The 22,479-nt window shown below is 40.3% G+C and overlaps 4 protein-coding genes and 1 long non-coding RNA gene across 5 annotated transcripts in view; 2 read left to right on the top strand and 3 right to left on the bottom strand.

Annotated features, from left to right (window-relative positions):
- Positions 1-31: 31 nt before the first annotated feature.
- On the bottom strand, positions 32-9,647 carry bace1 (beta-secretase 1). Its single transcript, XM_089013027.1, has 9 exons — positions 8,864-9,647; positions 7,708-7,796; positions 6,531-6,747; positions 5,893-6,030; positions 5,678-5,812; positions 5,481-5,582; positions 5,089-5,238; positions 4,786-4,957; positions 32-4,138 (listed from the first exon to the last, which is right to left on the bottom strand). Exons 1-9 carry the CDS (start codon positions 9,188-9,190, stop codon positions 3,900-3,902), a joined length of 1,569 nt encoding a protein of 522 aa, XP_088869153.1. The 5' UTR covers positions 9,191-9,647; the 3' UTR covers positions 32-3,899.
- LOC148888367 (uncharacterized) lies at positions 5,232-15,288 on the top strand. The gene is made up of 3 exons (XR_016117084.1): positions 5,232-5,406; positions 11,724-12,040; positions 12,428-15,288. It is a non-coding gene; the product is annotated as an uncharacterized LOC148888367 (long non-coding RNA).
- LOC148888368 (T-box transcription factor TBX1-like) lies at positions 10,094-12,909 on the bottom strand. Its single transcript, XM_089013029.1, has 8 exons — positions 12,812-12,909; positions 12,579-12,750; positions 12,406-12,507; positions 11,955-12,126; positions 11,708-11,863; positions 11,529-11,596; positions 11,344-11,447; positions 10,094-11,162 (listed from the first exon to the last, which is right to left on the bottom strand). The coding sequence occupies exons 1-8, from the start codon at positions 12,831-12,833 to the stop codon at positions 10,987-10,989; spliced, it is 972 nt and encodes a 323-aa protein (XP_088869155.1). The 5' UTR covers positions 12,834-12,909; the 3' UTR covers positions 10,094-10,986.
- apoa1b (apolipoprotein A1b) lies at positions 15,043-16,430 on the bottom strand. Its single transcript, XM_089013030.1, has 3 exons — positions 16,272-16,430; positions 16,038-16,182; positions 15,043-15,830 (listed from the first exon to the last, which is right to left on the bottom strand). The coding sequence occupies exons 1-3, from the start codon at positions 16,312-16,314 to the stop codon at positions 15,221-15,223; spliced, it is 798 nt and encodes a 265-aa protein (XP_088869156.1). The 5' UTR covers positions 16,315-16,430; the 3' UTR covers positions 15,043-15,220.
- Positions 16,431-17,769: 1,339 nt separating this feature from the next.
- LOC148888365 (uncharacterized) overlaps positions 17,770-22,479 on the top strand; it is a 37,171-nt gene continuing 32,461 nt past the window's right edge. Inside the window, exons 1-4 of the mRNA XM_089014321.1 lie at positions 17,770-18,605; positions 18,689-20,675; positions 20,882-20,996; positions 21,996-22,182. Of these exons, the coding sequence (XP_088870447.1) occupies positions 20,633-20,675; positions 20,882-20,996; positions 21,996-22,182 (345 nt within the window). The 5' untranslated portion in view covers positions 17,770-18,605; positions 18,689-20,632. The remainder of the gene's footprint in view (positions 18,606-18,688; positions 20,676-20,881; positions 20,997-21,995; positions 22,183-22,479) is intronic.

The following is a 22,479-nucleotide window of genomic DNA, read 5'->3' as shown; positions in this document are numbered from 1 at the left end:
CGGAAGTTCATCTTGCCGTGACGTATGTGCACTTACTTCATATTTTTCAAATATTTGTGGAGTTTAATCTCTTGGTAAATACTTGGAAATTAACAAAGAGGCAAACAATTATTTGTGGATTGTAATTTCTTAATGAGCTGTCGCTAACTGATCTCGAATTAATGTACGGTGCCTTCTATTGTTACTGTTTTGTCTTTTTTTGTATCGCTTTTTAAAACTTTTATATTCGACATATTGCGTTATCCACAAATTCTGTGTTTCCAATTAATTAGTTTTATTTAATAGTGAATTCAACTGTCCATCATCGGAGCCGCTTTTCGGTCACGACGGTTCTGCGGAGGAGGGAGAATATAGAGTTTGATGGTTCTCTTTATTTGTAAGTAGGTTCGTTGTCAGATCTCCCAGGCAGGTGACGCGCAGAGCTTGATCGTGGCGTGGAGTCGAGCAAGTCGTGCCGTGATGTCCGTCCGACGCCCGGCGTGAGTCTGAGATGATTCTGCCCCGTGGTTCGCCCCAAACTCTCTGTCCCACGACAGCTCCTTTTATACCATTTTCAAGCGTGTGCTATGCGTCAGGGTGAGACGCACATCAAGGAGATTAAGGAACTGAAAGACATGAAAGGGTTGAAAGGCGCACTTCAAAATCATACACACGTGTGACGCAACAAATATATTGCACAAAAGTGGGTGTAAATTATAAACACACACACAAAGAGAGACAACACGCAAATTTTGGATTAAAATGTATTTCGGTAAGGTTAATGTCACAAGACTTTAATTTTCAAACATCACTTCCAGTATTTTTCATATTCATTTGAAATATTTGTCTTTATTTTAGCATGTGCTGTGACCGCACATACCTTGTAGTGCAAAAGAAACAAGAAAAACACGAGAGAAAATGTAATTCATTGGAAAAAGTATGACTGTATGTTTTTCAGGCTGGTTTCTGGGCCTCTCGTTGTCATTGAGTATTGCCTTGGACTGTTTGTCTGTGTCATGAAAAAAAGCCCCAAATGTTTTAGATTGATAACACTTACAGTATCTATGATGTGCAATAATGCAGATTTTCTTTGCAACAAATGTGTGGAACTGAAGACACGTAAAACTAATTGCATGTGCAATAGATACACTTAAAGGACAACCGACGTCACTTTTTTGTTTTTTAACTGACATCAGAAAAAGGTTTTATAGCATCTAAAATACCCAAAACACACAGTATGATATTTTTAGTCAAATGCAAAACACCAATAAAAATGACTTAAAGTGTCCAAAATCTGCAAAAAATGGAGCTGCGAATTGGGCATTTTCAGAAAGTCCTGCCCCCAGTTCGTGACGTCACGCCAAGATGTCTTGCATTGCTCGTGAATCAAAACAACGGCTTCAGATTCGAAGAATATGCTTTCTTGTTACACATCCAGTTATGAATATGATTCAAATAGTTCTGACGAGGAAGGCATACATGTTTGGCATACATGTTTGCAATCGATTAAAGAATTATATGTGCTATTTTGAGGCAACATTGGGGGAAAATCTCTCACCCAAAAAAAAAGAGGCATAAAATGGCGACCTCCAGTGGCCACCTCCGCTTCCACAGGTTGATAAATTCCTTATATGGAGCTTGGATGCCCTCTTCTGGCGGCTTTTGGGTGCAATACGGTTCTCAGACCAAACATGTAGAGCAAAATACATTGACGTGATGGAAGGACTGCTACAATGTGTCTTTTTACGGTCAGGGGGCGGTCCTTTCGTGATGTCGTGTACGGACTCGTCACCAACTCAAAAACAAGACTTCCTGAATATTCAGAGCGAGTCTTAAAACGTACAATATAGCTATATGCGGTGGAATCTTATTAAAATATGCTCAGTAGAAGTCATTTGAAGCCATTTTACAAATTATGGACACAACAGTAGCCAAAATGGAACTGTATAGTGCCACTTAGCAGTTTTTTTGACAACGATACTAGTGCAGCGTGTTCTACCGGAAACAAATTCCTTGTGTGTTCTACATACTTGGCAATAAAGATGATTCTGATTCTGATTCTGATTCTGAACTTGTCCGGAGACGTCGGTTGTCCTTTAAAATTAGAGTACACATCACATAGAGAGTACACATAGAGTGACATCAAATCCTGACAATCAGTAGTTTCAAGCAACAACAAAAAAAAATACAATGTGATTTAAGACTTTTTAATCTTACAGTTTTTCTTAAGAATTCTTTGGCGGGGTTAGGGAATGTTGTGTAATTTAATAGCTGTTATTATATAATGTTCAGTAGTTTAATTTATTTAATTTACAGATACACACAACCCTGCGAACAAACGCAGAAATATTTTTCTCATTTCTTTTTGTTCTAGGAAAGTGACAGAAGATGGAAAAACCCACCAAAATTGCACACGGTTTACCATGACTTTGAACATACTATCAATTATCTCCGTCTTCTTCGGCTCTGTAAACATCTTGGTCAATATCATTGCATGAAGCTCTGTAATATTTTTTCCCTAGATTCCCCAGCTATGGTGGCCTTGAGGTGCAAAACAACGAAAACAGGTAAACACAACATATACTAAACCACACACAAAAAAAAAAAAAAAAAATACATGAAACAAAAACAAACAAAAAACACAACAGCAAATGAAAAAAACAATCAAGAAACAAACCAAACAACTAAAGAAAAAACGATTAAAATACAATGGTTAGATTTTAATTAGGTCAAATCCATACTGCTTTTCAGTTGTCATTTAGTTTTTGTTGTTTAGTTGTTTTTTTTCATTTGCTGTTGCGTTCTATGATTCATTGCTATGTTTCAAACGTCAGGGCCACCATAAGCATCTAATAAATATATGTTTCTATAAAAGTATTTATTATAAATTGAAATGATATACTGTATAAGTATTGAAAGCAACCTTTTTGAATACTTTTTCATCCTTGTTTTAAATATATGAATATGCATAGGAGCCTGCGTGAAACACCATCCACTTTATTCATATCATTTTTACCATCCCATGCCTTTGCCTTATCCTTGGACAAACTTATATTTGAAGTGGTTTCGTTTCCTCATAAATATGTCTTGAATTATTTTTGCTTTGCTACGCAGCACGGCTCCAGTATATAAGCAATTGCAGAGCAGTTTCTCTGAGCATCACCACGACAACCAGCCATACCATTTTAAAGCTGTAAAGTGTCCTTGAGAATTTTGAAAGGCGCTTATAAATAAAATGTTTTATTATTATTATTCATGTACATACAACAAAGATGAAGTGGTCCCAACCCCAAAAGCAAGAGTCAAAGAGCCCCCTAGTGAATAATGAATTCCCTTAATATCTAACAATATATTTTTCAGTTTAATTTGCTGAAAAATGATTTTTTGGGGTTGGCATGGAGACTTTTTCCCATTACCAATTGAAATAATTCCGATTGAAGATCTATGGTCAACTGTTCACATGTGACATAATCTATTCTGATCCGTCGCTTACATGCAACACTATTATTCAGAACAGTCGTTTTAGAGCCATGTGACATGCGGGAATCAATATGAACGTTACCATTTTTCTCTACTTTTACGAAAGGGTTATCTCAATAAAAGCAAGTTCCAAGTAATTTAAAATAATTTCTCCTGTTGCAGCTGAGCTTTGGTAGGACGAAGCCATTCTCCAGAATGTAAATGTCACTAACCATTTACGTCAAGACAGAATATGCGCCCAACAGTTCATTGGGAATAGAATGAACTGTTGACATGACGTTTGTTTGACTGGCAAAAGGAAAATACCATCCTTGTGAATGAGTGGGGTGTTTATATAAGGAACATTTTCCGTTTAGTTATTCATTTTCTGACAAGGCTCCATGTGAACTTGGCTAATTTTTAAGGGCTCCACGATACCCTTCGTCCTCCAGTTCACCAGCTCACTTGAGAAGTGATATGTCATCAGAGAAGTCGCCCTGTAGGTGAAGGCAGCGAGCAAAGCGCCACTGGCACACCATGAGACACAACGGCAACATGAAGAGAGCACAGATACCCGCCATGATGTAGGCAATGGTCATAAGAGTGGACTCATCTGTCTGGGGGATGTTGTAGCCACAGTCCTCCAGGTCAATACCGTAGAAAGGGCCTTCCACAGAGGTAATGCGAAACTCGTCATGAACTGAAAATGGTAGAGTGGAGTGGAATGCGATTAAGAGGAAATAATATAAGCTTGGAGACATACAAAGCCTGAAAGAAACAACAACATTCGCCCCTTTCCCAATTTATTTATTTGTACACATTTCTTACTTTAACTCATTCGCTGCTGTTCAAATTTATTAGGGAATTCAAAATATGGCGGAGAGCGCCGGGTTTTGGTTTTTCTTGCTGGGGTGCCAATAAAGTGCTGGTCAGACCTCTGGCAATGATTGTTTCCCTTCCACAAGGGGCAGCATTTCCGTTTTTTCCATGTTAGCGCATTGTTCCAGTTTCAGCTGTTGTTAAAGCGCTGTATAGGCGCTTATAAATTAAATGTATTATTATTATTATATAAACCAATATGTATGTATTGCATTGTATTTTGGACAGCCGTCCTCATTTCAAGTTCATATAACTCAGACCCATAGAATTTAGGAATGAACTCTTTTTTCTGATGAAAGAAGAGAGTCTAAGGATTCTCACGCTGCATTGAATGTTTATGGAGTCCTAAAACTCAATATTCTGTGGGTCTTGGAATTTGAGTGACAATGACAAAAACCCTGGCACTGGAGTGGACACATTTTTGCACACGTCTGACAGTGAACGAGTGATCCATTATGTCTTACTCACCATGGCATGTGCTTATAGCAAAACCGATTCGGCTCTTTTCTCGATCAAACACCACGTAAAATCCTTCCATGATAACTGCCCCCATAACCGTGCCAGTGCTAGATGGAGAAACAGCAAACTTATAGCAATCTTCCTGAGCAGAAGCTACATCCTCAACTGGCCGCAAATATTGCTGTATAGAAAAGAAAGAGAGAAAAATATTTCGGATGAAACTTTTACCAAGTGGCCACTGAATGTGTAGGTTGAAATCATTTGTATTTTAAGACAACTCGATATTATACATCAAATATTCCGTGTCTTTACCTGAGGCAGGATGGAGATTCTAAAGGACTGATTACGGTTTTCACTCATCAGATAGAGAGAGATGACTGGGAAGATGTTCCAGGGTGTTGTGTCGGCCTGCCAACACACCAGCTGTTCGCCGAGCCAGAAACCAGATGGAAACTGCTCTGTCTGAAATAGACGGTACAGATGAAAAAGCACAATCAATGTATAGTTCCATATTTACACGGTTGAGGCAGGAACAGGGACGGAACACACCCGCAATACTACCTGAAAGCCCCCACCGGAATTTCAAACCTCTACAGTACCTGTATGAAATCAACCCAATTCATTTTGTAGGTAAGCTCATCTATCTGTTTTTCCTTGAAATTTAACACCCATCTGTAGACATATTCAATAATTTGGGGACTGACTGAGGAAGCTGCTTCGATCGCTTTGACAGCCGCCTGGAAGACCTTTCTGGGTAGTCGAAGGTTTGTGGTGCCGCTGTCCACAATGCTCTTATCGTAGTTGTACTGCAAATGATAAAGAAATAGCAGATAGCGTTTGAAATCGGCGACACGCCACAAAAAGTATGTTATTTAAATTTATCCTAGCGATTACATCTTACCTCCTTGCAGTCTAGGTTGAGGTCCTGTCCATTCACCTCAATCCGCACGATAATGACCTCATAGTACCACTCCCTACGAATGGGAGTATACCAAAGCTCTCCCACAAAAAGGGATGTGTCGATGCCACCGATGATCTACAGGGTAAACATACAGCGTTGGCCATGCATCTGACATCGGATAACACTGGAAACTGTAGTGTTTTGTAGTGTCTTACCATGCTTCCTCCAACGGTAGCGGTGCCCAGAGAGTGGTTTTGGGTAAAGCCAGCACCGCATAGCTGGAGAGAAAAGAGGTTGGGGACAGGCGTCTGGCGAACCAGGGAATCAAAGAAAGGCTCCAGTTGTTCATCAGGCTGAGGAAAGATGTAGAAAATTACTTAAACCTCAGACTCTCTTCTTTCATCAGAAAAAAAAGATTTCATTCACAAGTTGTATGGGTCTGGAGTTATCTGAGCTTGAAATGGGGGCGTCTGCAAATGTCCCCATTGTGGGACTATTGAAGGCATTCTGCTTCTGTACAAAATACAATCCAGTACATACATATTGATTTCCATTTTGAACATATTCACCACAAATCATATCAAGGCAGCAGGAAAAAAATGCGATTGCGTTTTCATAAGACTCACCAGTGCCTCTACAACTTTTCTACCCATGTGATCCCCATGGTGCCAATATACAAACCGGCCAGTACCTCCTCTGCAGGGGATTTCTTAGCGGCTAACAGCTGAAGCTATTTGTGTTCTTTAACTAATTTGCTGTTTTCTCATGCCACAGTATCTAAAAAATTTCAAATGGATATTTGATCCAATTTGCTTGACCAAGATTGAGGAAAATCAATGATCGGTCCACATACCCGTGCTATATCAGCATAAGCCAGTCCAAGAATTCCTTCCCAGTTGGACCCATTGATGAAAAAGCGATCAGATTGGGTGATTGCAGCAATGTTGGCACGCAGTGTGGCATTGGGGCCGTGTGGAACAGATACGAGATCCGTACCCAACTCGCCTTCCCATCGACCCTGGGTATATGGAACATATACACTTGTTCCAAGGTCACGGTAAGATGTCGAGCTGTGGACAACAAAGGACAGATTAACAGATATTCATTTGGTGCATAGATTGGATATGTGTGTACTACAATGCATGCAACTGAAATTATACATTTTAGTAAGGCTGCGCGATCATTCACTGCCATTCACAAATTTATTCGGGAATCGAAAATATGACATAGAGCGCCATTCCCGAATTTGTTTGGGTTTTATTTTTTATTGTTTGGGTGCCGATAAATGGCCTGTGTTTTTTCCCTTCCAAAAAGCGGCAGCATTTCCCATTTTTCCATGTTAGCGCTTTGTTCCAGCTTCAGCTGTTGTTAAAGCGCTATATAAACCAATATGTATGTATTGCATTGTATTTTGGACAGCCGCCATCATTTCAAGCTCATATAACTCCATACCACTATAATTTAGGAATTAACTATTTTTTTTCTGATGAAAGAAGAGAGTGTAAGGTTTCTTGCGCTGCATTCAATGTTAATGTAGTCCTAAAACTCAATATTCTGTGGGTCCTGAAACTAGAGTGACAATGACAAAAACCCTGGTACTGGAGTGGACACGTTTTTGCACGTCTGGCAGTGAATGAGTTAATCAATTTTCTGACAGTATAATAATCATAAGTGACACATACATTTTCAGTTTCTGTCTCAAGCAAGGTTTAAAATGATATAAACCTTTGAAAAATGGGACAAAGTGTTCGAAAGCTATGAATGCTAAGGCTCCCATTTCTTAGGTTTTCTGCGGTGGCTGAGATAATGTCAAAAAGATTCTCATTTATAGGCAAACAAGGGGTGGGATATATGTGAATTCTAGTGCCACGGGACAAGTCAAGTATTTAAAAAATCAGATAAAGAAACTTATTTTAGATGCTATAAAACGTTTTTCTGATGTCAGTTAGAAAACAAAAAAGTGATGTCGGTTGTCCTTTAAGCGGGCAAAATATTGTGTACTTTTCAACTGACGATTTGGCCATACTCACAGTGAGCGATGGTAGTATCTGCGTAGGAATGGATGAGCAGCTGCTCCTACGGCAAAGTTACTGCTTCCGGTATCCACCAGTATATTCAACTAGTGAATGGAGAGAAGTACCAAAATGTTACCTCGACAATGCATTAGCACTCAGTGGATTGCAAACCACCATGACCATTGTTCACCACATTTTTGATATGACACAGTGCGATGTACATGGCTTAATGTGCCAATTATCTCCATGTCTGAGGCCGATTAGATCTGTATCCAAATAAAGGAGGAATCAGATTTAATTTGATTAAGTGCAGAAACAATCCAAGTGAAGTGATTTATTGGCAACATAACTCCACAGGGAAACATAGGATCTTGATCAACTATGGAAATTAGAGATCTACACACTTCTGTCATTGTCTCCAGCTACACGACTAAGCCCATCCATCACTTCCGACAGCACACAGTCTAGTTTGTCCTCTTTCATAATGTCCTGAGTGATGTTTCCTGTTGCCCTGAATGTCCTTCCGCTCTATCTCCCGTTAAATCCCGTGCCCCTCTCAAGTTGCCCATTCAAATCCCAGTGCCATCTGGCTCCTCTTCAGTCTCAGTGTGAGTATCATATTTTGCAGTTAGGCAAAATGTGACTGGATGAAAGTTACATGGAACGTCAGTATTGTATTAGATACATAGTATGCTATAATTAAGCACCTTCTCTATTTTATTACAATGACGCCATGTTCCAAAATGGATTTTACAGAAATCCTTTGTTTTTCATGGCTATTGATAACTTCCACAAAGAGTGCAAAACCGTGAAGTAGGACAAGGCTGATTTAATATAAAAATGGATGGGCGGCACAGTGTTTAACTAGAAACATCCGCGTCAAAGGGCACAGGTGGATGGTTCTATTCTGGCTCTGTGCCTGTGTGGGTTTTCTACGGGTACTGCACTTTCCACCCCGCATTTGAAAATCACACATGGCAGTATAATGGAACAATCTAAATTGTAACTAGTTTAACCGAGAATGTTTGTTCTTCTATGTGGATGTACGCTGCGATTGGCTGGCAACCAGTTCGGGGTATACCCTGCTAGTTCTGACACTAGTCACCATCCATGAATCTCACCCAAAATTAGTTTTACACCCGTTACCCTCAAGCCCGAAGCCCTGTTTTACCTTTTGCGGAGGAGAGCCCACGGCCATCTCCACGTAGTAGCCCTGCCCGGACTTTCCTCGCAGGTTATCGACCATGTCCACAAAGTTGATGCCGCTGGCTGTCACTCCCCTCCGCCGACGACCACTCACCCTCCGAGCTTGACGTTCAAGAGTCGGCGATGATTCGGTTCGGGCTCCTTGGGTGAGTGGAAAGCGGATAGCGAGAGGCAGGCCCGAGGCGTCCGGTGTCGACTGGCTGCCGCCCAGCTGACACAGTAGGGTGAACGTCAGAAACGCTGACAGAAAACAAGGTTGTGCTCGCGACGACTCCATGTTGAAACACAGCATCGCTGCTACTGAAGATGGTGGCTAGTTTCCTCCTCAATCTGACATTCAGTTTAAGGCGACACCGGGTAGTCGGAGTGGTGACTGTGCTAAAATGATGGCTAAATCCATGACACTCTTGACAGTTCACCGTGCTTCGCCACGGTGTACGAGCGGAATATTTAAACGGAGGGATAATGCTTGCTTCTTCACACTATTGAAATTCGTATTAAACGATGAGCATCATCCCCAGGCAACAAACTCTTGGTTAGGGAGAGCTCGGGGGAAGCAACAGTCGTAGGCCTGCGGCTTTTTCTCTCATCGTGGCGTCGGAAGACCGAACGAAGAGATACCACGGACGCTGTACGGCGAGTTGCCGCACTCGCATCCGTGCCCCTTGCCGATTTGTTTCTCGCTCATCGCCTCCAGCTACCTCCCAGTCTTCCTCCATGCGCCCTACCGCATCTTTTGGTTCAGGAGCCCCAGCATCATTTACTCACTGGAAAAGGGGCACTGACTTCCTGTGAGAAATTTCAAAATAAAAAATGTGCTTCGTGAGATTTTCGGTCAATCCCGAAAACGGAGAGAAAATATTTTCAAAAATTGTATGTCTTTTCCATAGACGTGAAAATATTGAACATGAATGCAATTGTTTGGAGTTAGTGGAAGCTATGTTCACATAGCTTTGCTAATATGAAAAAGACAGGAATAAAAATGATAAATTAGCTCGAGTACACCTGAAACCATACATAATTAATCTTGTTTTTGTAGATTAGGTAGCAAATATCTGAACACCATAAGGTTTTTCGGCTAGCACAAGACATCAAATTTGCCAAGGAACAACCAGAAAATTATTTGTAATAATAATAATAACAGTAATAATAATACTAATAAAAGTATTATTATTATCATTATTATTATTATTATTATTATTATTATTATTATTATTATTAATAATAATATTAATAGTAGTAGTAGGTTTTATTTTCATTTTTACTTGTATTTTTACTTTACATTTACATTTACATTTCTATTTCTATTTCTATTTATTTCCAGACCGCTTTATCCTTATTAGGGTCGCGGAGGGTGCTGGAACCTATTACAGACGTCTTTGAGCACTAGGCAGGGTACACTGAATTGGTGGCCCGCCAGCGTAGGACACACAGAGACAAACAACCAGTCACTCTCGCACTTACACCTAGGGACATTTTAGAGTGTTCAATCAGCCTGCCATGCATGTTTTTGGAATGTGGGAGGAAATCGGCGGACCCGGAGAAAGCCCATGCGGGCCTGTGGAAAACATGCAAACTCCACACAGGGAGGGCAGACCAGGTCTTCAACTCATGACCTCTGCACTGTGAAGCCGGCGTGCTAACCACTCGATGACCGGGCCACCATTATTTATTTATTTATTTATTTATTTATTTAATTGTTATCATTATTATTGTGCATTGCTTCTACAAATGTGTTGCCATTGTTGTTTAATACTGCCCGATTCACATTCCTCCATGTGCTATTGGCTCTATTTTTCTCGGCCACTAAAATCTCAATCAATGAAAAAACTAACGTGCCTTTTTTTTTTAAAACATAGTGATTTGTGTTTTGAAATGTAGAGGTAAAAAAAGTTCTCAGAAAAATAGTTACTCAAGTAAATTACATATTTGTGGAAAAATATGCCCAAAAAATGCATAGTACACAAAGTAGCAGTGTGTATTTATACCTTGCCATTTCCCAGTACTGGTCACAGCAATATAATGATACAATACAGCTGAATTATAAATCTTGCAGGACATAGGCGAACTTCCACCTGAAAACATTTTCTATAACACATTGTTACTATGAGATGATTCGACACATTCCCAGTAAGATGGTAAACGGTTGTGGAAGGAGGCAGGAGTTCCAAGAGCAATGTTTCCATTGTTGCTTGCTACCATTGGATCTGTAAAATTGCAAAACTGTCCAATTTGCTCCCGCAGATCTGAGGCCCCGTCCGGTGCTGAAAATGCAGGATATATTTTTTATTGTTTATATTAGGCTTGAAAAAAACTATTACATAATTAATGATTAAATTAAGTAAAAAAATAAATGAAAAACTACATGTTGGATGTTATGAAATATTACAATGAATCATATAGTACACCCACATACAGGAAATAGAAATACAGTATTGCACTCACCCGTTGACTCTTTTAAGTCCCTTTCTCTTTCTGTGTTTGTGATACTGCGCGCAGTCACGTCCTCTGGTGGATACCACACGCCAAGCGGCTTGGAAATGTTTCCCCTGTGTTCAGACAAAGCATTCATTTGTCACTTCCACCATGAGGCAAAATGTCTTCTGAATGATTTCCACATTATCACTCACCAATCCTGTGTGTCTGTTGTTCTGAACCCTTTAGCAAATGGATTGCTGGCTATCTTCAACTGAGTGATCTGGCAGAAATATAGAATAGATACGTAGTTCAGTCACAAAATGGTCAAAATAAAGTAACATCGTCTAATCCTGTGAAATGTTTAATTTCAAGTATGTCCTGGTTTTCTTACCCTATGGTTTTGATAGGCAGTGACTGCCATGAAGCGTGTTTCGGGGAAGAAGAAGGAGCAAAAGTTTCTGTCTGCATTTAAATGGCTGTTGGGTGCTGTGTCCACATACACGACATGGAAGCGTGGCTGGTAGCGATGCATTGAATTCAGTATCATCTAGCCGGGAAAATGAAAAAAAAAATATTGACCAAAGACTTACCTCATTTTCATAAAAAAAGATCTCTAAAACACAGCAACACAAACTAACATGTCCGTTGTCATCAAACAGGTTGTTGGTCAGCTTGAGAGTGTCAAAGGATACAGTCTGTTTCATCCACTGGGCTCCACGAGCTGGTGAGTCTGGGTGGAAGTGCATTCTACTTGGAGCCGAAATATCAGCTCGACCTGCCACCAACCAGGATGAGCTGTGGAACGCATATCTGAAGAACACACACACACACGCACGCGCGTGCACGCACACACACACACACACACACACACACACACACACACACACACACACACACACACACACACACACACACACACACACACACACACACACACGCACACTCACACACACACACACACACACGCACACACACGCACGCACGCACACACACACTTGTGCATTGCAACCAAATTTTGCAATTTCTGATCATTATTGATCTCAGTCACCATGCATGGCTAGAATATATGCCTAATTTTATTATGTTTACCTGTATCTTTTATCATCTACAGGAATAAAATCCATAAGCAGAACATATTCAGCAGCAGGATCCATTCCGAAGATTTGCACCTGGAATGTTGGAAACATCCTCCTGCCATTTTTGAACAGAAATTGCATCACAAAAGGATTTCAAGCAGAAGTATATATTTGGCTAAACGTTACCTTCCAGCTTTGGTGACTATCATTTCAGTACCCAGCTCATCAAACTGCTGCCAAAGTGCATGCATCTCCAGCTGAACTCTGACCTTACTGACTGGTGAGACCCTAGTGCTTGATAACGATGGACAGTTTGCGCAACCCGCCGAAGGCAATTTACAGCTCTGAAACGGTGAACCTGGAGAGAGAAAAGGAGCATTATCATCACAGAAATATACAGTTGGTCAGGTCAGACTTACCATTCCTTGTCTGTGAAGTCATTCTAATGAAGTTTAGGGTTTGTAATATATATTATATAATTCTTTTCAGTTGGCGTGCGTCTGTGTGTTTGTGTGTGTGTTCCTCTTGTTAGCGCTCTATTCTTTTCTTCAAGATCAAAAAAGTCTATCCTAAGCAGCGTACCGACCGGGTGACTGAAAAATGTTGATCGCCCTCCCAATACGGGGCCACAAAGCACATCCCAACATTTGTGAGAGAGCATCAGGAGTACAAGCAGGTTTTATATATCTCGTGTTTCTCACTAGGGACTACAAGGCCTTCCTCATCAATTATCATACACATAATGCCACTGACATTCCCCAGTCACAGCTGCACACATGCATATGGTCCCCAAGAGCTGTCATTCTGAGACGGTGGAAATTAAACACACATCTTAGCAACAATGTACGCAACCACAAACCTTGAAGCCATGCTTACGTTAACGCCTATTTGATTTTGCCCAAAGGCTGACTGTTGGTTTTGAACACATTATTAACTTTCAAATAAACAGAGAGTTACTTTGCGTAAATGGAAACGGAAACAAATGGAGTAGATATTCATAGAGAATTTTTTAAAAGTTAGGTTTTATCACCACATTGAATATACACTCATTCATTTTAAAAACGAATATTATCTATAGAAATCTAGGCTTGGTTTACTATTATTTTGTCTCTATTATTTAGATGTGTGTGCATGTTTGTGTATGCGCGTATGCACCGATTTGGTAGTGTTGAAGGTTTTCAGCCTGGGGTGTGCTTGCCCTAATAAAGAACATACTTAAATTTGTCAATAGACAAGGTGACGCTCATTAATCACAGCTCACTGCTTTGTGATAAACGATGACCTCTCAATAGGCCGTCTGTATGACCTGAATTTCTACAACTATTATTATGGTTGAAAGAGGGGATAGCACAACACTGTGCACTCTAAAAGCCAGAATGTGACATTATGAATTACAGGTTTTGGTCTTTGAATCAACACTGTGTCTGTGCACGCTTGTTGCAATTTTGCCCTCTGACAGTGGCTCTAAATTGGAGACACAGGAAAACATTAATGCAGGATTTGACGGAGGAAAATTGGAAGAGGTCATCTTCATTCTAATCTATCTAATCATGTGTGTTCATTTCGGTTTTGCAGTAGAATATTGTGACAGGGGAGTAAAATCGTTTGACTGTTGACATTTCGCTTTTGAGTACAAGTCTTGTATTTTATCGATTCACAAGCAATGTCCGTGAGTTTCTTCTGTGTTTATATGCGATAAAATCCTTAATCGCTAATTTCAAAGCGCAAATCTGAATGAATGACTGTTTCACCATTTCTAAGTGTATACGTCCTCATGCCGTCTTTTCATGTACAGTAAAGTCTCGTTATATCGATATCGGATATAGCGATAGTCCCGGTTATATCGATACTATTTCTATGCACGCACGGAGAAAATTACATGCGCGCAGGGTCGGATATATCAATAGTCCCGGTTATATCGATATTTTTCGGACTCCCTACAATATCGATATAACGAGACTTTACTGTATATGATAATCTGTTTTTTGTCTTTGGTATATTTATCATTTCTATGAGAAGGTTTCTTCAGCCGTCATCTGTACTTTTTGAAGGTGTCGGACGTTTCGCCTCCTATCCAAGAGGCTTCGTCAGCGAACTAAAGTCTGACTGGTCGTATCGGCCCTATTTATATATCCCTAATGTCCAGACATGGCGGCGCCGGACATAGCTAGGCGAGGCGAAACGTCCGACACCTTCAAAAAGTACAGATGACGACTGAAGAAACCTTCTCATTGATGAACCACTCCTGTACGACTGAGAGCTTACACAGACGTATTTATCATTTCGTTTATCTACCTTGTTCATCCTAATAAATCAATGTAAGTTCTTATTCCCATTTAAATTTATTGCCCCAATACAGTTACATGTTTACAAATGTGTTTTTATACTGTATTTTTATCCTTGCACTATGTGCAGTCCTTTTTTATGAAACATTTTGCACAGTTCTACATCTCAGTTTTCAGTTTTGTGTGCATAGAATGTTTTGCTTTTTTTATCTTTCGACCCTCCCACACCCCTTTTAATTTTGCTGCTGTAGATTGCAAATTTCCACATTCGTGGGACTATTAAAGGCTTTCTGATTCTGATTCTGAATATGACTATTCAAATGGATGAAGCAAAGGCCACTAATCAATCAGTCAATCCCAAAAAGTTTTCATCAACAGAAAGATGTTTATTCAGCTGTCTTTTGCCAAAGCGGTTTTCATGACAAGCGTCATCACAGATTCGCTCGTGATAACCCAGTTGAATACAAAAAAAGGGTCAGTAACTGGCCTTGGTTTGTGACATTAAAAGCACGCATGTGCTAAGTGTGTAAGTATTTATGACTTTTATGCACTCTTTGCGTTGAAGGTTTCAAAGATGGTCTGGATGATTGTTTGGAGTTTCCCCTTGACATCATCAACAAGAGGGTTTATCTTCTCTTTCATGGCAGTGAGGTCTTCTGCAGTGATGGATTTTGCTTGTTTGTAGGCATTTTTCATCTGGTCTTTGTATTCCTCCACATAAGGTGATGCCAGATTTTTCAGATCCTCCAGGCGAAGTGTAACCTTTTCACGCACAGCATCAACGATAGGCGAGAGAGCAGCCTTGGTCTCTTCAACGTTGACAGCGATCTTCTTCCTCAGGTCTTCCATGACGGGGTCCATCTTCAATTTCAGACTCGCCATTTCAGCCTCATGCTTGGCTTGGTACTCTGTGATCACGGGCTCCAGAAGTGTACGGTACTCTTCAATGTGCTTGTTAACCACCTCGTGCAGTTTTTCATTCAGTGGCTTAAGTTGTATCTTCAAGGTCTCAATATCAGTGTTGACCTTATTTTGGAAATCTTGAGTAACTTCACTGAGAGTAGCAACCACACCGTCTGTGATGGGAGAAACGGAACCTTGCATAACTTTGAGCTGAGCGTGGATCTCCTCAATCCGTGAGCTGATTATGTCTCTGAGGATGAACAGAGGAAAAAAAAAGTGGGGAAAAAACATCACTTTTTAAGAAATGCCTTCAGTGCCTCCCTCACCCCCCCCCCCCCCCAAAAAAAAAAGGTGAAAGTAATAAAACTGAATCAACATGGGATCATGAGCATAGTTTCATTGCGAGATGAAACAGATGGTAGGACTGGCTCGAAAAACGTTCATGAAATTTCCATACTTGACATCTTTGTACTCTGTGTCATCAAGTTGACCCAGGGCTCTTTGGGCACTGTCTTTCACTTCGGTCATATAGACGTCCAGAGCAGCCCGGGCATGGGCTAAGGCGCTGGGTGCATCAGCCTGCAGTGAAGCAGCCTGAGACCCTGTGCAGGAAAACATATGTGAAGAGATGAGTAAACCAGTCACTCAGGTGATATCTACTGATCAGAGTTGCATTAAGTCCTGTACTCACCAATTGCCAGCAGCAAGGTGATAGCGAGAGCAACAAACTTCATGGTTGAGGTCTAAAGGGAAAATTCAAGTGTGGTTGGTTATATACTATCAAATATGCTAAAATGCTTTCATACAGTATGTGTAATCGTTATCAACTTTTGGTCTTGCCTCAGCAAAGAATCAGGGGGAAACCAACACCCATCAAATTAAATGAATTTGTGATGTAGGCTGAGGCGGAACGGCTTGATACGGACTTCTTGCTAACGTAAATCTAGGCCTTTCAGACACAATCGTGCATTTAGCTTGTAAATCTCTGCATCGTTTTAATTAGGTTTGTACACTGAAAAAACAGAAACTCCAGAACAAGAAAAAAACATGCATCATAATTTTTTAGCGAGCACAAAACCCGTGCAGTCTGTCGAATAAACCCAATCCCAGTTGCAGAGAGAGCTTGCCTTACCTGGTGGAGTTCTTGAAGAGACTGACAACTTGAGAAGGGACAGACCTTATATAGTGTTTGGATATGGGATGAGATGTTGCATGGAGGAGGGGGGAAGGTTTTGGGAGTATGTAGGAGTGTGTCTCCGTGGAAGTGGACCTCACCCCTAGCCAATTCCCTCAGCAGGGGACCAAATGGAGAGTTCAATGGTCACCTGCTGCGGGATCACTCCGCATGCACACACTTTTCCAAAAGTGAAAGACTTGAATCTCTTAAATTTCGGTAAATGACGCATCATTGAACAAATTAATGAGAGGTGTACCACAAATCAAAAGTATGACTTTATGACCTTCAGGTTAAAATTTGTTACGCAAGATCTTGTTGAACTTGGGTGTTTTGGGAAGCGCGTTGGAATACGGGACAAGCAAATACTGTCAACATGGAAAAGAAGGTTAAAGTTCAGATGACTCTCATTGACGGTATTTGTACTAGTTGGATTAGGCATTTTGTTTGCAGCAGATGAGCCATTCACTTTGGTGCAAACACAGGCAGGACGTGTATGTAAGATTCCTTCTAATCATCCCAAATTCACAAGGACAGTCCACCACGCAATACTCAAATGTTTCGTAATTTCCCCACAAAGAGTCAATGCTAGGTCCATTTTTGATCTGAAGCATGCACTCCTTTTGTCTTCCGCCTGTGAAACAATTGGTTTTACGGCAATCGAATGTTTAATCTCAAAATGTCTGCTTGCATAAATCATGAAGCGAGATCAAATTGTCAGTATCCAATGGGATGATCGTGATTTTTTAGTGCAGGAGCAAAAGGCTTGGTTTTAAAACACTCTGTTTTTGTGTATTAGTGTGTTTTGTGTGCATGCATACATGTGTGTGTTGTACAAGTTTGATTAATAGGTCAAAGTGTGGTGTGCCATACTGTTGTTTGTTGTCCTATCACTCAGTGGACTTTGTCACAGTGGCTTCATGCAATTCACTTTAAGGAAGCAGGATGATCATATAGGTGTTGTGTGGCTATTAGAATGTCTTGAGCCACATTTCAAATCATAGTTGATGTAAATTAGATGCCCATTTCACGATAAGATCAGAGCATTGTCATCAAATGGTGAGTATAGTTTTTGCTTTTTTGAATGTAGCTGTGCCAATGACCATTTTGTGTTTGGGAGCCGTTTACTGAGCGAGTTGCTTGTTCTGTAGCCACAAAGGGACATAAGTCTTCTTGTGCCGGTCCCAAGCCCGGATAAATACAGAGGGTTGTGTCAGGAAGGGCATGCGACGTAAAAGCTTGGCCAAAACAAACATGCGGATCAAACCTCTAAAGATGGAGGACACTGATTTGCTGTGGCGACCGACCCCTTGTAGGGAAAAGCCGAAAGGTAAAGAAGTTGCTGTAAATTAACCAAAGTAATCAATAAGAGCGTGTGAGATGAAATGAAATCAAATTATTTCCTTAACGTGAGGAAACAAATAAGACATCATGTTTCTAGTGGGTCAGCTAAACTACGCTAATGATAGAACATTGACCTTTGCAAAGCTCCAGAGTGATTGGACAGCCTTGTACAGACAAGTGTGATAAGCATGGTCTACATATCAGCGGCTGCTTTTAGAGCTGCTGATCAAGACTAAAACGGGCCCCTCAGAGGACTGACTTATCTGGAACAGCAACCTTTGAAATGGCACGCAGTGCATCTCATTGATTTGGCTTTCATACTTATCTGTCCATCTAGATAACTGCCATAATTGTTATCAAGAGAACCTCAGTGCTCCAAACCCGCTCGTTTCATAATGTTTACGACAATGACTAATGTGGAGCAAAGTTTTCACAACATGCAGGAAAATGGTTTTTTAAATGGTCAAAAGAGAGCGTCAACAATGATCATCTTCAGCTAAGTATTGTGTATGTATATATATATATATATGCTATCTTTTTCGTGACATATTTTTGACCAACTTGTTTTATTGTGACCATCAAATGTCCAGACAGGTGTGAAGCGCTTTCCTGGAGCTGATAAATATTTAATCATCGGCCGAAAGGAGAAGAAGATCCCCCACTTAATCGGGTTCTGGCTGAGAGTCAGAGTTCACGTCATTGTTCCAGCTGATATCATAATGGAGCACGGTTCTCAAACCGACAGGGGAGGTTATTTCAGCTGTAAGCAACACTGAGGAGCTCAAGGCTCCCCCTGACTCCGTCATACCATTTCCGATACATCTGCTCAACTCTTGTGATGTTTTTGTCACATCTGCTGAGGTCACTTCTGCTTTCATATTCAGTGGTTGAAGTGTTACTGTAGGTTGCTTGACTCAATTTGATTGAGCATATCAGGTTCATGCACAGTGAACTTAACCATAATTATTGTAAAACGGATGACATTTAGACAGATATTTGTTTGTAAAGACACACTTTTGCGCAGGAGTAAGTCAATACTTTTGGACACTAATCAGCCATAGTACAACAATCACTATAACAGTCCTAGTTCAGAACTCAACCAAATACATTTTGATCACAGAAATGAAGACTGTGACAAAATGCAATATAAAAATATTTATTTATAAAAAAGTGCACAGGGAAAGTTCAAACAGAAATTGCTGGTCACAGGAGCCAGGAAAAACAGTTAGTCAACCAAAAGCACTCCCAAAGGGCAAGTCTATGGTCTTACTCTTATTTCATTTCTATCAATACTTACAAACGAGGAACTAGAGAGCAAAACGGATTGGGAGATTGAGAGGTCTAGATACCAATACTTTAGTGTAAGCACTGGTGAATCATTTCAGATTCGAGTTAGCAAAGAACTGAAGGTTATTTACCCGATTACTCAAAAATAAAAAAAATAAAACCACCCACAACAAAACAAACAGAACATGACTCATGTCAGTGAGCTCAAACAAAAATCTTCCCCCACATCATTAAAGGGGCAGCATAGCAAAATGGTAGAGTGGTCTTCTCCCAACCCATTGGTTGTGGGTTAATTCTTGGCTCACAAGATACCAACCCAGTTGCTCCTGATTCTGGGATTTCTGTCGGTGAATGAGGAGTCAGCGATTACATTTACATGCAGTCAATGTTACGGACAAAGGGGAAAAAACCCGAATCACTTGGAATGTCCCATTTACACGTATGAGACACACTGCGCGTTAATCCTGCTCGTCAGGGAAGATTTAACGGTTTAGATAAATGCTTGACCACAAATGGTGTGGAATTGTTAGCCTAAAATGCGAGACCTCGAGTCAGTCCTATCCCCACTGCCAGGCCATAATTTCGCTTCACGGCTGTTTTTATATAAGACCCGACTTGAACTCGGGAGTAATTCTGTTAACCGAGGAAACACCGGTACAATGTTTCGTTGTCCACAAAGGCACCAGAATCACCCCCAAAGTAGCGCAGACGTCCATTATAACGCAACGTAGCGTAACTTCACGTTCCAAACCACTACCGAGGCTGTCGTCATGAATGAAAGTGAGTGATATATAATGTCTATATTTTTTGCACGAACCAAAAATCTATTCCACTTAAATGCGGCGCAATGAAACATTTAATTTGTTGAAGCGCTTGTTTAAAAATGAAATCGGCCACTTTTTCACACGCAGTCTAAATTCCTGCTAACTGCAAGACACCCACTAAAAGAGCGCTTTTTTAACGACGGTTCGCTGCCGTTTTGTCAAAATTTGTCGAAAAGGTTTGAATGAAACAATCACTTTCAATGAAGCCGTCCCTCACCTGTGACGTTGGACGACATGCGTGACGAATACGCCTTTGTCATCAGTTTTTGTTCTCCAAAACTATTGGGGTTAACCGTGTGCTTGTAAATTCTGGTGTTCGTGTCTGCTTAGAAGTAAATAACCCCCATTATTTATTCATTTGTTTATTCGGTTATTTGTTTATTTTGCCATTATATAGGCATTTATTAGCCACCAGCAGTAGCCATGAGTGGCTTGGACAATCAAGAATCAGATCGGTCTGAAGAAGGTACAACTCGAAAACATACTTCATATACAACTTTCATATTACTACATATTCATGTACTCGTAACATACTTCATGCCCAATTATTCAAATCCAGAACTACACATGAGACTGATATATTAAGATACATGGCCGCTTTTGGCTATTTTTTAAGCCATTGTGAATCCAATGACGCCCCATAGCTTAATATGAAGTGTTATTTTCCATCAGATATCAAGATAAGGTATGCACGGGATATAGGCATTGATCCCGAGAATGAGCCAGAGCTTATGTCTCTTGCCGCTGAAGCTATGCATGCCCGTCTTCCCCCAGGATGGGTTGAAAGGTAAGTCGCTTAAGGTGATATATCCACAGGGCTCCATTTTTTTTTACTTCTCTACAGTTGACATATATGTTTTATACATTGCGTTAGACACATTACATAGTTCATTAAATACACCTGATTATTCAATCTTTTGGGAGCTGCTCTCAGCTGATTTTCTGAAAATATTCTTCATGAAAAAATACCAAACATGTGCAATGTGGCCATCGGTTGTTTTAAGACGGAGGTATGCTAGATAAAACTGCTGATATACCACAACAAAAATATTGCCCCAGGTTCATGTATATCCACGTATATCTACATCTTGAATGCAGCAAAATAGGCATGTTTGTGAGAATAGAAACCTAAACTACACTGAATATTTAGTGAACATGTTGATTTTTGTCATTTTCCATCTGCAAAAAAAATCTGCTTCTGATCCAAAGATAACATGAGCGCACCTGGTATTTTAGCTAATGGCTGACAGCATTTTGGGGACAGGAGAACACGGCATTAATAACTCAGACATGGCTATTTAAAAGCAATTTCGATGTACCAATGTTAATAAAGCCAGGGCGCAGTTTCCCTCTTTTGTGCCCTGCTATCCATTGAGACAGCTCAAGAGACTCCGACCCGTTTGTCATCCTGTAGTGGTATTTTAGCGTCATCTTGTGGCATACTGTGCCAAGTACTGTATGTTGAAGTGAGTTGTCGATTTTAGTTTTGTACTTTGTTGCCATTGAGCGGCATCTGTCTTTATAGCAACCCTCAGCCTTTTTGGGGGACTTAAATGACAGAATTTTGCCATTTACTTCAGGGTTGTGGGCCTGTCTTCTGCAAATAGTGGTTTTCTTATATATATATATATATATATATATATATATATATATATATATATATATATATATATATATATATATATTGAACTTGATTTACTTGATTTATTTATGTTATTCAGCGTATTAATTGAGCCGTTTTGTAACTGTGTCCTGGTTTTGACTATGAGTGACTTTATCCCTCCAGCCAAGATGAGAGTGGGAACACGATTTTTCACAACCACTATTTGCAGACGACGACAAATGAGCACCCCTGCAAAGTGCAATACCGTAAAATGGTGGCTCAGGAACGTGAGCGTATCCAGCGCTCCATTGCTATTGGAAGTTCACAAAGTCAACTGGACAGGAGGGATGAGGATGCTAATACACCCACAGTGAGTGTCCTAAGCCACTGTGTAAAATACTTGAAAATTAATCTGTTGTAAAGCACTAAAGACAAATTATTGTCAAACAGTCATTCAAATTCATTCAGTTTGCTAGACTGGCATGCTCCTGCCCCAAAAACATTTTCATCACTATAGATTTTTTAATAATTCAGCTGTTTTTATCATTTGTTTTTTTTCTGCCAAGCATCAGAATTGACATCGGCATACAAAAAGAAAAAAGAAAAAAAAATCAGTTCCATTTGAATCATATCAAGCGATTGATTCTTGCTCTCTGAAATTTCTCCC

The sequence above is a fragment of the Hippocampus bargibanti genome, linkage group LG14, assembly GCF_051943395.1.
Source record: "Hippocampus bargibanti isolate YZ-2025 linkage group LG14, ASM5194339v1, whole genome shotgun sequence".
Taxonomy (NCBI): domain Eukaryota; kingdom Metazoa; phylum Chordata; class Actinopteri; order Syngnathiformes; family Syngnathidae; genus Hippocampus; species Hippocampus bargibanti.
Note: the sequence above shows the minus strand (reverse complement) of the source record. Positions and strands in the feature narration are given on the sequence as shown.

What these genes read in the sequence shown, in the direction of transcription:
- bace1 (XM_089013027.1), bottom strand. Translation starts at nt 9,190, where the DNA reads ATGCTGTGTTTCAACATGGAGTCGTCGCGAGCACAACCTTGTTTTCTG. An exon ending in CTACCGTTGGAGGAAGCATG is followed by an intron (nt 5,813 to 5,892) that starts GTAAGACACTAC and finishes TTTACCCTGTAG; the next exon opens with ATCATCGGTGGCATCGACAC. An exon ending in CGATCGAAGCAGCTTCCTCA is followed by an intron (nt 5,239 to 5,480) that starts GTCAGTCCCCAA and finishes CGTCTATTTCAG; the next exon opens with ACAGAGCAGTTTCCATCTGG.
- LOC148888368 (XM_089013029.1), bottom strand. Translation starts at nt 12,833, where the DNA reads ATGACTTCACAGACAAGGAATG. An exon ending in ATAGTCACCAAAGCTGGAAG is followed by an intron (nt 12,508 to 12,578) that starts GTAACGTTTAGC and finishes CAAAAATGGCAG; the next exon opens with GAGGATGTTTCCAACATTCC. An exon ending in TGTTTGATGACAACGGACAT is followed by an intron (nt 11,864 to 11,954) that starts GTTAGTTTGTGT and finishes TTTCCCGGCTAG; the next exon opens with ATGATACTGAATTCAATGCA.
- apoa1b (XM_089013030.1), bottom strand. Translation starts at nt 16,314, where the DNA reads ATGAAGTTTGTTGCTCTCGCTATCACCTTGCTGCTGGCAATTG. An exon ending in CACCTTGCTGCTGGCAATTG is followed by an intron (nt 16,183 to 16,271) that starts GTGAGTACAGGA and finishes TTTCCTGCACAG; the next exon opens with GGTCTCAGGCTGCTTCACTG. An exon ending in ACAGAGTACAAAGATGTCAA is followed by an intron (nt 15,831 to 16,037) that starts GTATGGAAATTT and finishes GTTCATCCTCAG; the next exon opens with AGACATAATCAGCTCACGGA.